The 14,632-nt window shown below is 31.1% G+C and overlaps 1 protein-coding gene across 1 annotated transcript in view; it reads right to left on the reverse strand.

The window, feature by feature from the left end:
• LOC126893213 (CTTNBP2 N-terminal-like protein) overlaps positions 1 to 14,632 on the reverse strand; it is a 73,374-nt gene that overhangs the window by 40,043 nt on the left and 18,699 nt on the right. Inside the window, exons 3-4 of the mRNA XM_050663178.1 lie at positions 5,947 to 6,195; positions 1,836 to 2,120 (exon numbers count right to left, since the gene is read on the reverse strand). Coding sequence (XP_050519135.1) covers positions 1,836 to 2,120; positions 5,947 to 6,195 — 534 coding nt within the window. The remainder of the gene's footprint in view (positions 1 to 1,835; positions 2,121 to 5,946; positions 6,196 to 14,632) is intronic.

Below are 14,632 nucleotides of genomic sequence, written 5' to 3' on the forward strand. Positions count from 1 at the left end.
AACATTAGTCACATGATCCATCTACAAAATTCTTAAAATGCGCCTGTAACACCACATCTCGAATGCCTTGAGTTTTCTTAAAGAAGCTTCGGGAAGTGTCCAGGCCTCTACTCCGTATAATAATGTAGAAAATGCATATGATCTGACGATAGAAATTTTGGTACAAGTGATAAACCGTGACTTCTGAAAAGAGACTTCATCATTATGAACGATGATGTCGCTTTTCCTATGCGTTGTTTTATTTCACTAGAGTGGTCTCACGGACTGTTTATGTTGGTACCAAGGTAGCTGTAGCTGTCCACCCTGTCAATTGGTTGTTGGTTAACCAAAAGTTGTGTATTTACTATTTCGCGCTTACTGACTATAGTCCTTGTATGGTATACCATTACTTTGTTTTTTTTTTTATTGAAATTGGGTTCATGTTCACTACTTCTATCTTATATGCGCGACATTATTCTTTGCAAAACATCTAGGCTATGTGCAAAAACTACTGCGTCGTCGGCATATCTAATGTGTTGTTTAGATCTATCATCTACTCCCGTTTCCTTCAAGATGGTTGTGAGCTGATCATGTTTTACTCTATCTAATGCCTTTTTGTAGTCGATAAAACAAATATGTATATAGGTAAGTCACAGTTGACATCTCTGCATATAAGCACTTGGACAGTGAATAGAGCCTCTCGGGTGCCTAAGGGCAAGGCATTGCGGAATCTAATCTGTGTCCATAATACTTGTTCTTCAAATTTTATAATATATCCTGCTGTATATCGCTTTTAAAAATGTTTTAAGTAAGTGGCTCATTAGGCTAATTATTATTCTGTCCTCGCATGTTGAAATGGGAAACAAAATGTAAGTGTGACATTTTCAGAGGAAAAAATTTCCCTGTTGACATTCGATATGAAAAAAATTGTTATTTTAGGAACGCTGTTTTTCAATTGACTTACGTATTTTACATTTCTTAGAAATACTATTCTTATAAATTATAACTCGATCTTCATTCTCTTGATAATTAACATAATCCCATTTATGGTCATTTAGATAGGTACTTACTGAGCAGGTAAAGAAAGTAAAGAATCACGAAGTAATGAAATATTTATAAATGAATGAACGTTTAGTATATATATTAATGAGAATTTACCCCTATTATATCAGCTCCTACATTATCAGAATAGCAGGTAAAAAGGATTAAGAGCTGTCGTCATTAAATACAAAGTACGATCGAGACCGAAATGTGTCGAACGTAAGTTCCAATGCGTGGCATCAATGCTGTCGTTCAGAAAATTAAATAAGAAAGTGAAAATATATGTATGTGCTGCCATCTATTCAAAGAATTGTTAATTAGTTAGTTTATTTAGTTGCCACACAAATTGACCGTGGCGTTTAAATACCCCCTTAATGCATTTTACACGACATATTTTTATATTTTTATGAACAATAAACATGATTGGTTAAAATATTGTTTTGTTTGCTTACATTCTGAATTTTCATAGTTCATTTCTAAGATTAGGACAAGACGAACACACACCTTGAGAGACTGAGCTAAGCTGAGGGTGTAGCGATGGCTGTCTTGGATGATTGAGGTAATATTTTCGAATATTATTTCAATTAGCTGGGGTAGTCCATCACTTATTACGTTTCACAAGAAAAAATGGATAGAGCAAGTAGTAGAGGTGGAAAAATTAAACAAAAATAATTTGGGGAATTAAAAATAATGGCAGGAAATAGAAAAGAATGTAAGAGATGAGTGAATGGAAATTAAAATAGCTAGCCCAAATCCGACACCCTGATAGGGTAAAAGAAAGGGGGAAAAGAAAGAAAGAAAGAAAAAAATCAAACCTGTGCTAGATCTTCACTTCTCTTTCTTTCTTCAATGTATTTTACAATGATTTTCTTTCTTTCTGCTAATAACAATAAAACTATTTGTTTTTGACGAGCTTTCTCATCATCTGCAACTTCCAACTGCCTCTTAATTTCTTTTTCTAACTTTTTCCTTGTGTTTCTTTCCATTTCTAATTCTTGTTTTAAGCGAGTCCGTTCCATCTCCAGTCCATATGTGATGTCATCGCCTTGAGCTGTGTCATGTTCATGTTTACACTTTTCTTCCTCTAATTCCTGAATAACCTAAAAAAATATTAATTAATTTCAGCATAGATGAAATACACAGAGGAGCAAAATTAACGCACCACATTAAAAATGGGACAGTTTTTGATGTATCGAATTTCCTAAACCTGTTGTCTCACTTGAGTGATTTTTGTAACATGTTATAGACTTATTCTTTAAGAATATCAATGTAATAGATATGCTGCTGGACAGGTAAGAGATATGCTTAAAATGATATGCTCCATGAGATATGCTTAAAATTATGAGATTTATGTTATTTAGAATGTTTAAGCGCAAAAAATGATTGTGAAATAAACATTTTTTTCTATTTTCTGACAGCAGTACAATGTATTTTGAGTTAAATAAATTACAAGTACATTCTTCTTTTTGCGTTAATTAATTAATTCAAAAAATATTTTTTGGTCACCCTGTACAAATGATATTAATGTTTATATTACTAAATAGAGAATTTTACATCCTTTCAAATGAGCTACCACACGACCCCTATTCCCATTTAAAAAAATCATTGATTACGTCATCACGCTCTGATGGATGACGTCACTAGTATGAAATATATGCGAAAAAATTGCAATATAAAAATAAAAATCGACCTGTTTCGACCATTTCTTAAAATCGAATAACTACTGCCAACTATCGAGGTGGACTCTTTTCTTTGGCCCACCCTGTATTTATTATACAGGGTGTCCAGAAACTCTACCGACAAACGAAGACAGGAGATTCCTCAGGTAAATTTAAGATAATTTAACCCAATTCACTTAGTCCGAAAATGCTTCTTAAGGGAGCTAGAGCTCTTTGAAGATGGCGTCTTGTAATTAGTTTTTCTTAAATACCTCCAGAACGCTTCTATTTAGAAAAACAAAAATTGGTACGCGTATTTATCTTCAAGACATAAATCTAATCCATACATTGCAAATTTCTAGTACCGATCATAGGCGTGCGTTTTGGGTAGGGCAACGGTTATTTTATCGCATAACTTTTTTATCTTTAACTTTTATGCATTTCTGATACTGGATTATTAAATTGTGAAGTATTCTAGTACTAAAAGGTACTCTTGTTTTAAATCGGTAGGACACACCATTTTCTAGAAAAATCGATTTGAAAATTTTTCACTTTCTGAATTACAAAAAAAAATTAAAAAAAAACTGTTTAGAAAGACGAAAGCTGGTACATTTATTTATATTCCAGAGATAAATCGATTTCATTAATTGCGAATTTCTAGTACTGCCCATAGGCGTCCGTTTTGGGTAGGTCAACAGTTATTTTATAGCATAATGTTTTTGTCTTGAATTTTCGAACATTTTTGACACTAGACTATTAAATTATGAGGTATTCGAGTACTAAAAGTTACTCTTACTTTATGTTGGTAAAATACTTCGTTTTTTGTTGAAAAGTTCTTTCAATTTTTTTTCAAATTCCAAAAACGAAAAACTTTCAAATCGATTTTTCTAGAAAACGGTGCATCCTACCGACTTAAAGCAAGAGTACCTTTTAGTACTAGAATACCTCACAATTTAATAATCCGGTATCAAAAATGCATAAAAGTTAAGGACAAAAAAGTTATACGATAAAATACCCGTTGCTCTACCCAAAACGGACGCCTATGACCGGTACTAGAAATTTGCAATCGATGGAATCGATTCATCTCTGAAAATTAAATATGCATACCAATTTTCGTTTTTCTAAATAAAAGCCTTCTGGAGGTATTTAATAAAAACTAATTTCATGACGCCATCTTCAAAGAGCTCTAGCTCCCTTCAGAAACATTTTCGAACTAGGTGAATTGGGTTAAATTGTCTTAAAATTATCTGAGAAATCTCCTGTCTTCGTTTGTCGGTAGAGTTTCTGGACACCCTGTATACAGGGTGCTTGGTAAAGAATGGGCCATAGCTTAATCTCAGATTCATGAGGTTAAAATAGGTCGATTTAAGCCAACTTACCTTAGTACAAAAGTTGATAATAACCGAAATACAGGGTGTCAAAGTTAAACTTTTATTTTATTTATTTTTGAATATTTCCTGACAGGCATGCATGGTACAACAAATCGAAATTTGGCTAGTGGTGCTGGTACTGTATACCCTACTAAATTATGTTAAACAAACGTTTCTGGCTACTACCAGAGGCGTACGACGGAGGAATGTGAATGGTTGCCCCTTCCAAAATTCTACGCCACAGGCGGAATTGGTATTTTAGTGCAATTTTTTGATTATCCAATACTTTCTATGTAAATAACATACTCTTCATTCTTAACGATAAAGCCATTAGTTTTCGAGATATTTGAAGCCAAAAACGAAGGAGCATAATAAATTAATCAAAATAAGTGTGCCTTTTCATTTTTAACTTCAAATATCTCGAAAACTAATGACTTTATCGTTACGAATGAAGAGTGTATTATTTGCATAGAAAGTATTGGAGAATCTAAAAATTATGCTAAAATAGCAGTTTTATCAGTGGCGTAGAATTTGGAAAGGGTCAAGCATTCACTTTCCCCTGTCGTACGCCTCTGGTAGTAGCCAGAAACGATTATTTAACATAATTTAGTAGGATGTACAGTACCTACACTTTCTACCAAGTATCATAAGGATATGTCAAATAGTTTTATAGTACCGGGCACACATAGTTCTTTAAGTTTTAAATAAAGAATAAATTATTTAAAAAAAAGAACACTTTAAAATAATTTGACATATCCATGTCATACTTGGCAGAAAGTGTAGGCACTGTACACCCTACTAAATTATGTTAAATATTCGGTTTTGGCTACTACCAGATGCGTGCGACAGGGGAAAGTGAATGGTTGACCCTTCCCAAATTCTACCCACTGATGAAACTGCTATTGTAGCATAATTTTTCGATTCTCCAATACTTTCTATGCAAATAATATACTCTTAATTCGTAACGATAAAATCATTAGTTTTCGAGATATTTGAAATTAAAAATGAAAAGGCACACTTATTTTGATTAATGTATTATGCTCCTTCGTTTTTAGCTTCAAATATCTCGAAAACTAATGGCTTTATCGTTACGAATGAAGAGTATGTTATTTAAACAGAAAGTATTGGAGAATCAAAAAATTGTCCTAAAATGGCAATTCCGCCAGTGGCGTAGAATTTGGGAAGAGTCAACCATTCACGTTCCCCCGTCGTACGCCTCTGGTAGTAGCCAGAAACCTTTGTTTAACATAATTTAGTAGGGCATACAGTACCAGCACCACTTTCCAAATTTCGTGTTGTTATCAAATGCCTGTCAGGAAATATTCGAAAATAAATAAAATAAAAGTTTAACTTTGACACCCTGTACTTCGTTTATTATCAACTTTTGTACTAAGGCAAGTTAGCTTTAATCTACCTATTTTAACCTCAGGAATCTAAGGTTAAGCTTTGGCCCATTCTTTACCAAACACCCTGTATTGCTGTGCTTATGTACTATTAATGTAGAAGTTTTAATAAACGTTTCTTTCATTTTGCAAACGATTACAATGATAGTTATTGCAAAAAATATATATGTAAAATGGTACTTTTCAGAAATTTATATTTTTTAGAAAAAATCGTCTTTTTTTCCAAAAAGGGACGCTTAGCGGATTTGAATTTTGTCTTGTTCTGTTTTCTTTTGAGTGGTAGAAGATATTCCAACAAAAAAAGTTGAATATATAGTAAATTAGATAATAACGTGTTTCAAGCTCACCGTGCAATCCCAGGGCCATCTCGATAAAAAAAACTACAATGTAAATGCAACGAAAAATCAAGTTGGCACCCAGGTCGCATTAGGCTCATTTCGTCAGCAACAAAAAGGTTAATGGCTCGTATAGTAGTGAAATAAAAAAATACTTTACCTTCTTGTGCTTATTTTCTGCTTCTTTTAGTATATTCATCATATGTTGATGTGCCCAACGTTGTTGTAAAATTAGCTGCCCAAATGCATGTAACTGTTGCTCAGCTGCCTGTGCCATTTCTTTTTCGCTAACTGGTGATTTAGCTTTTGGCCCATCTGCAATACTGTCTCTAAGTAAAGCTGTATAAGGGTCCGACAATACCACTGGTCTGTATCTTCCCACGTTGACTACTTGTTTTAGCCTCTCAGACTAAAAATTATATAATAATTTATTATACCGGGTGTCCACTTATATTTTCCCCCATTTTAACTGCCTATAACTTCTAAACGGCTCAAGATAAAAATATGCGGTTTTCAGTGAAATGTTTTATTTTAGTAAAAGTTTTGTCTGAATGGATTGAATTTTTTATATCGCTTTCAAATACGAAATAAAACATGGCGGGTTTTTGAAAAAAACGTTGTTGACTTTTTTTAATGGAACACCTAGTATATTCTTTTGTAAATTGAAAGAAAGGTCATTCACCTATCTAGCGATATAAAGTTTTTCACAATCGGTTGTCAAATCACTGAGTAATTAATTTTTAAAATGAGAGGTGCAACGTGGATATCACATACCTAAATAACATAACTAACCAAGTTATGTGATTTCCACATTGCATCTCTCATTTTAAAAATTAATTGCTCAGTCATTTGACAACCGATTTTAAAAATTTTTATATCGCTGGATACATAAATGACCGTTTTTTCAAGTTTTTAGGTAAGTGACCTTTTTATATAAAATAGGCTTTTAAATAAAAAATGGCGGATTTTTGAAAAGAAAACGTTGTTGACTTTTTTTATTAAAACACCCAGTATATTTTTTGTATCTTGAAAAAACGGTCATTTACCTATCCAGCGATATCAAATTTTTTAAAATCGGTTGCCAAATGACTGATCAATTAATTTTTAAAATGAGAGATGCAATGTGGAAATCACATAACATACTCGTAATATCATTTTGCTCAGTTATGTTATTTAGGTATGTGATATCCACGTTGCAATCCTTATTTTAAAAATTAATTACTCAGTGATTTGACAACCGATTTTGAAAAAGTTTATATCGCTGGATAGGTGAATGACCTTTCTTTCAATTTACAAAAAAATATACTGGGTGTTCCATTAAAAAAAAGTCAACAACGTTTTTTTCAATAATCCGCTATTTTTTTTCGTATTTGAAAGCGATATAAAAAATTCAATCCATTCAGACCAAACTTTTACTAAAATAAAACATTTCAGCGAAAACCGCATATTTCTATCTTGAGCCGTTTAGAAGTTATAGGCAGTTAAAATGGGGGAAAATATAAGTGGACACCCGGTATATAGATGTAAAATATTTAAATGGCTATTAAAAAATAACGGTTGAAGATAAAAAAGTGAAAATTTAGGATTGTATGTATCTTTTGCTTCTACATCATACAACATTAAGAAAAAACGGTTTGTCAAAAAATTAAAAAATATATCAGGGGCGCAAGCCCCCTTATGACGTACGGGCATGAAATCAGAGCTATGCCTATTCCCAGTCCGGTAGAATACAAGTGTAAAATTTCATAAAAATCTGTTTAGCCGTTCTTGAGTTATAAATGGTGTAACTAACATAACTCGCCTTTCTTTTATATATAATATATAGATGTAAAATATTTAAATGGCTATTAAAAAATAACGGTTGAAGATAAAAAAGTGAAAATTTAGGATTGTATGTATCTTTTGCTTCTACATCATACAGAATTAAGAAAAAACGGTTTGTCAAAAATTTTAAAAAATATATCAGGGGGGGCAAGCCCCCTTATGACGTACGGGCATGAAATCAGAGCTATGCCTATTCCCAGTCCGGTAGAATACACGTCTAAAATTTCATAAAAATCTGTTTAGCCGTTCTCGAGTTATAAATGGTGTAACTAACATAACTCGACTTTTTTTATACAGGGTGTTTCATTAATAATTGTCCATATAGTAACTGAAGAAACCTTAGCACAAAATACGAAGATTTAACCTAAAACACTTAAATAAAATGTTGTTTCTTACTGAGTTACCTACTGACTGAGTTCCTTACTGAGTTTTATCTAAAAATTTAAAAATTATTTTTGCTCAGCATTTTAAAACTATTCGACTTATCCTTTTCATACTTGGCAGAAAGTGCGGCTACTAGACACCCTACTAAATTATGATAAACAAACGTTTTTAGCTACTACCAGAGGCGTACGACAGGGGATGGTGAATGGTTGACCCTTCTCAAATTCTACGCCACTGGAGGAATTACTATTTTAGTGCCATTTTTAGATTCTACAATACTTTTTATGTAAATAGTATACTCTTCATTGGTAACGATAAAGTTATTAGTTTTCGAGATATTTGAAGTTAAATATGAAACTGCACAGTTATTTTTATTTTGATTAATTTATGATATGATTCATATATGATTAAAATTTAAAAATTATGTACCCAGTACTTTAAAGCTATTTGGCGTATCCTTATCATAGTTTTGCAAATGATTAGTTTTCGAGATATTTGAAATTAAAAATGAAGCGACACAATAGACTGATCAAAATAACCGTGTAGTTTCATTTTTAACTTCAAATATCTCGAAAACTAATGACTTTATCGTTACGAATGAAGAGTATATTATTTTCATAGAAAGTATTGGAGAATCCAAAAATTGAACTAAAATAGCAATTTCGCCAGTGGCGTAGAATTTGGAAAGGGTCGACCATTCACTTTCCCCCGCCGTACGCCTCTGGTAATAGCCATAAACGTCTGTTTGACATAATTTAATAGTTTGTATAGCACCTATACTTCCTGCCAAGTATGAAAAGGATACGTCAAATAGTTTTAAAATGCTGAGCAAAAATAGTTTTTACATTTTTAGATAAAACACCTTGTAACTCAGTAAGAAACCACATTTTATTCAAGTGTTTTAGGTTAAATCTTCGTATTTTGTGATAAAGTTTCTCCAGTTACTATATGGACAATTATTAATGAAACACCCTGTATATAGATATATGTAGATGTAAAATATTTAAATGGCTATTAAAAAATAATGGTTGAAGATAAAAAAGTGAAAATTTAGGATTGTATGTATCTTTTGCTTCTACATCATACAAAATTTAGAAAAAACGGTTTGTCAAAAAATTAAAAAAATATATCAGGGGGGGCAAGCCCCCTTATGAAGTACGGGCATGAAATCAGACCTATGCCTATTCCCAGTCCGGTAGAATACACGTATAAAATTTCATAAAAATCTGTTTAGCCGTTCTCGAGTTATAAATGGTGTAATTAACATAACTCGACTTTCTTTTATATAGATGTAAAATATTTAAATGGCTATTAAAAAATAACGGTTGAAGATAAAAAAGTGAAAATTTAGGATTGTATGTATCTTTTGCTTCTACATCATAAAAAATTAAGGAAAAACGGATTGTCAAAAAATTAAAAAATATATCAGGGGGGCAAGCCCCCTTATGACGTACGGGCATGAAATCAGAGCTATGCCTATTCCCAGTCCGGTAGAATACACGTGTAAAATTTCATAAAAATCTGTTTAGCCGTTCTCGAGTTATAAATGGTGTAACTAACATAACTCGACTTTCTTTTATATACCGGGTGTCCACTTATATTTTCCCCCATTTTAACTGCCTATAACTTCTAAACGGCTCAAGGTAGAAATATGCGGTTTTCGCTGAAATGTTTTATTTTAGTAAAAGTTTTGTCTGAATTGATTGAATTTTTTATATCGCTTTTAAATACGAAAAAAAAAATGGCGGATTCTTGAAAAAGATGTTGTTGACTTTTTTTAATGGAACACCCAGTATATTTTTTTGTAAATTGAAAGAAAGGTCATTCACCTACCCAGCGATATAAAGTTTTTCAAAATCGGTTGTCAGATCACTGAGTAATTAATTTTTAAAATGAGAGGTGCAACATGGATATCACATACCTAAATAACATAACTAAGCAAATTAATTGATATTATGTTATGTGATTTCCACATTTCATCTCTCATTTTAAAAATGAATTGCTCAGTCATTTGACAACCGATTTTAAAATTTTTTATATCGCTGGATAGGTAAATGAACGTTTTTTCAAGTTTTTAGGTAAATGACCATTTTTTATATCGCTTTTAAATACAAAATGGCGGAATTTCGAAAAAAACGTTGTTGACTTTTTTTATTAAAACACCCGGTATATTTTTTCGTAACTTGAAACAATGGTCATTTACCTATCCAGCGATATAAAAATTTTTAAAATCGGTTATCAAATGGCTGAGCAATTTTTAAAATGAGAGATGCAATGTGGAAATCACATAACATAATATCAATTTGCTTATAATGTTATTTAGGTATGTAATATCCACGTTGCACCTCTCATTTTAAAAATTAATTACTCAGTGATTTGACAACCGATTTTGAAAAACTTTATATCGCTGGATAGGCGAATGACCTTTCTTTCAATTTACAAAAAAATATACTGGGTGTTCCATTAAAAAAAAATCAACAACGTTTTTTTCAAAAATCCGCCATTTTTTTTTCGTATTTGAAAGCGATATAAAAACGTCAATCAATTCAGACAAAACTTTTACTAAAATAAAACATTTCAGCGAAAACCGCATATTTCTATCTTGAACAGTTTAGAAGTTATAGGCAGTTAAAATGGGGGAAAATATAAGTGGACACCCGGTACATTAATACATAGATTTATTATACCCCAGGAAACAAATCTCAAAAACCACTTGAAAAATCGAAAAAATTACTGGATGCTATTTTTCAACTGGAGTATCTGAGGGAAGTCAATAGAAATGGTATACCATCTCGCGTGCATAAATTTTACTGCATCGTGGTTTTTTATTAACATTTAAGCAAAAAAGTGACTTTTTCATTAATTTCAATATTGTGAAAAACTACACATTGTAGATGAAAATGTTCAATAGACGACATTCTTGAAAATATGTACTTACACTTTAAAATGACATTTTCTAAATTCAAAAATGGTTTTAAACAAAAAGGTTATTGCCACAAACCATACATACTCATAGACGTTTCACGACCATGTTAATCTTTCGGATCGAATTAACGCCATCTCTTGATTGGAATGGAAACTAAATTGACAAATTTTAGTTACGTAGGAATTTCAAATTATAAATTTTGCGGGATTTTTGATGAAATTTCGCAGGAAATTAAAACAACAGAAAGACAATTCAATGTTTTATTCAATGTTTTACTGAAAACTTCAAATGTTCCAATTTGTTTTCAAAATGCTATAAACACTACTGCCATGTGTCTTGTAGGATGATTGTTTAGATAAATACCTTATAATCTTTTACAAACTTCCAAAAATATGTAGGCCCGAAATGTTGATGACACACTTGTCTATTGGAATAAACTGTTTCAGGATCTATTATATTGTTTTTTAAATGTCGAGAAACACAACACGGGATGATCAATGTAAACTAAAAATTCTACTCACAAAGGAGAGGAGGTTAATACAATTGATTAAAATTGTGATTAAATCTAATTAAAAACGTAACACCACTATAATAAAATATTTAAGCCACAAACTGTAAAATAAAAAGTAAATAACAAATTAATTTAATTGTCAACTGTCAGTTGTTAAATATGACAAGAGAATTGACTGACAGCGACATCTCTGGATTGGAATGGTAAATAATTTGCTGTCTTGACCTTGACAATAGGACTTTTTATCGATTGTCATTTGTTTCGAGCTTCTGTCATGTGTCACATAATATTAATATATCTACGTCATACGTCTTTGGTTTGTATCATTGGTACATACCAATAACGTACGACGTAGATAAATTAATATTATGTGACACATGACAGAAGCTCGAAACAAATGACTGTGAATGAAAAGCCCTATTTACGTGAAACGTCTATGAGTATGTATGGTTTGTGGTTATTGCAAATTAAACCCGAAAGTAACCGTTCTTTCAACTGTTTATAATTATTAAAATAAAAAATATTTAAAACACATTTCTCAAATGAGATAAACACAGATCGAGCCCATCTTTTACACATACAGGGTGTCCCAGACTAATTTAGCCACGCTATATCTCTTAAACGAATAGAGATTTTCGAATGGGACAAAAAGTGATCTATTCTACTTGTAATACACTTTAATATGGCGTAGAAAAAATTATCCCCTAAATATTCATCCCTTAGTTACAACCCCTAACTTTAATTTTTTTAATAGCACCCTGTATATTTTTTTATAGTTTTGGATGTGGTCTTCTATCGTCTATTCAACAGATTTATTAAAAATAAAATCGGTTTGTAAATAATCAAAAAATCTAATTATTTTTTATTTTTGTTAATTAAGTGTCCCGACTAATTTATCCAGGCTATATTTCTTAACAAAATAGAGATTTTTTAAAGGGACAAAAACTGGTATATTCCATTTGTAATATACTTTAATATGGCGAAGAAAAATCATCCCCTAAATATTCATCCCTTAGTTACAACCCCTAACTTATTTTTTTAATGGCACCCTGTACATTTTTTTATAGTTTTGGTTGGGGTCTTCTATCGTCTATTCAACAGATATTTTAGAATAAAATCGGTTTGTAAGTAATCAAGAAAATATCAGTTTATTTTTTATTTTTGTCAATTATGTGTCCCAGACTAATTTAGCCACGCTATATCTCATTAAACGAATAGAGATTTTCGAAGAGGACAAAAAGTGATCTATTCTACTTGTAATACACTTTAATATGGCGTAGAAAAAAATTATCCCCTAAATATTCATCCCTTAGTTACAACCCCTAACTTTAATTTTTTTAATAGCACCCTGTATATTTTTTTATAGTTTTGGATGTGGTCTTCTATCGTCTATTCAACAGATTTATTAAAAATAAAATCGGTCTGTAAATAATCAAGAAATCAAATTATTTTTTATTTTTGTTAATTAAGTGTCCCAGACTAATTTATCCAGGCTATATTTCTTAACAAAATAGAGATTTTTTAAAGGGACAAAAACTGGTCTATTCCATTTGTAATATACTTAAATATGGCGAAGAAAAAATCATCCCCTAAATATTTATCCCTTAGTTACAACCCCTAACTTAAATTTTTTTAAGAGATTTTTTTGTGAATTTTTGCACATTCATTTGGAAGATCAAGTATGCTCCTACAAAGACCAAATTTTGAAAAATAAAAAATAATGTTTAAATAAAAAGAGTGTGTACTTCGTACGCACGTAAGAAGTTATACTACGTAGCTAAACTTGTAAATTTTTCAGTGACAATAAAGCATAATATTTCTTTTCTATTCTATTTTTTAAGGCTAGCTTGATTAATTTAACAAAAATAAAAAATAAACTGATATTTTCTTGATGCCTTAAAACCCAATTTTATTTTAAAAAAATCTGTTGAATAGACGATAGAAGACCACATCCACAATATTAAAAAATGTACGGGGTGCTATTAAAAAAATTAAAGTTAGGGGTTGTAACTAAAGGATGAATATTTAGGGAATGATTTTTTTTCTGCTCCATGTTAAGGTGTATTACAAATGGAAGAGATTAGTTTTTGTCTCATTCGAAAATCTCTATTCCCTAAAATATCCTGGAAAAATTAGTCTGGGACACATAATTGACAAAAATAAAAAATTAACTGATATTTTCTTGATTACTTACAAACCGATTTTATTCTAAAATATCTGTTGAATAGACGATAGAAGACCCCAACCAAAACTATAAAAAATGTACAGGGTGCTATTAAAAAAATTAAATTAGGGAATGTAACTAAGGGATGAATATTTAGGGGATGATTTTTTCTTCGCCATATTAAAGTATATTACAAATGGAATAGACCAGTTTTTGTCCCTTTAAAAAATCTCTATTTTGTTAAGAAATATAGCCTGGAAAAATTAGTCTGGGACACATAATTGACAAAAATAAAAAATAAACTGATAGACTAGGAGCCGCTATAGGTGAAATTTCTTAATCATTTTAGGCACGACTGCACCCTATAAGTTAAATAGTAGAACCTAAAAGAAAACGTTTGAGCACTGTGCCGTCACTTTTCAGTGGCACATGCGTCGACAGTGGCGCATCAAACTTTCCACTTATGGACGGGATACATAAATTAAAAAATACCCTCCCTTATTACCAGAATTTAATTCTTTTCATTTTTTTAAGTTCTATTTGATTAAGATATAAGATTCATCGTAATTTTAACCCACCACCCCCTTCTCCCTGCCCCCACCATCAAAAACTTTATTTTTGGATTTTATTTTTTTTTGTGAGATGCAATCAATTTTAAAATTTAAAAAAATTCACAAGCATAGTTAAGGTTTTATAAAACACGTCTATTTTTTATAGACCTGTAGGTTGAGTGTACATAACCTCAAAAAATTAAAAAAATTTTTTTTTTTGGAAAAAAGTATATAGCTTTTTTTTGGGGACAGCTGCAGATCTAATATTTTCTTAGTCTTGTGTATTTTATCAAACACTATATTTCTAATTTTTTTCAGATTTTTCTGTAACGCTGGTCACCTTTAAAAATCCAAAAAAACTGTTTTTTAAGGGGGTTTTGGGGGGTTTGAACGTGTTTTTCTGATTTTTAAATATTCTAAAGGACTCACTTACTTTAAGTTACATATAACCTATAAAAACAAAATTGATTTGATATATTATGAAGT

This window comes from Diabrotica virgifera, chromosome 10, assembly GCF_917563875.1.
Source record: "Diabrotica virgifera virgifera chromosome 10, PGI_DIABVI_V3a".
NCBI classification, from domain to species: domain Eukaryota; kingdom Metazoa; phylum Arthropoda; class Insecta; order Coleoptera; family Chrysomelidae; genus Diabrotica; species Diabrotica virgifera.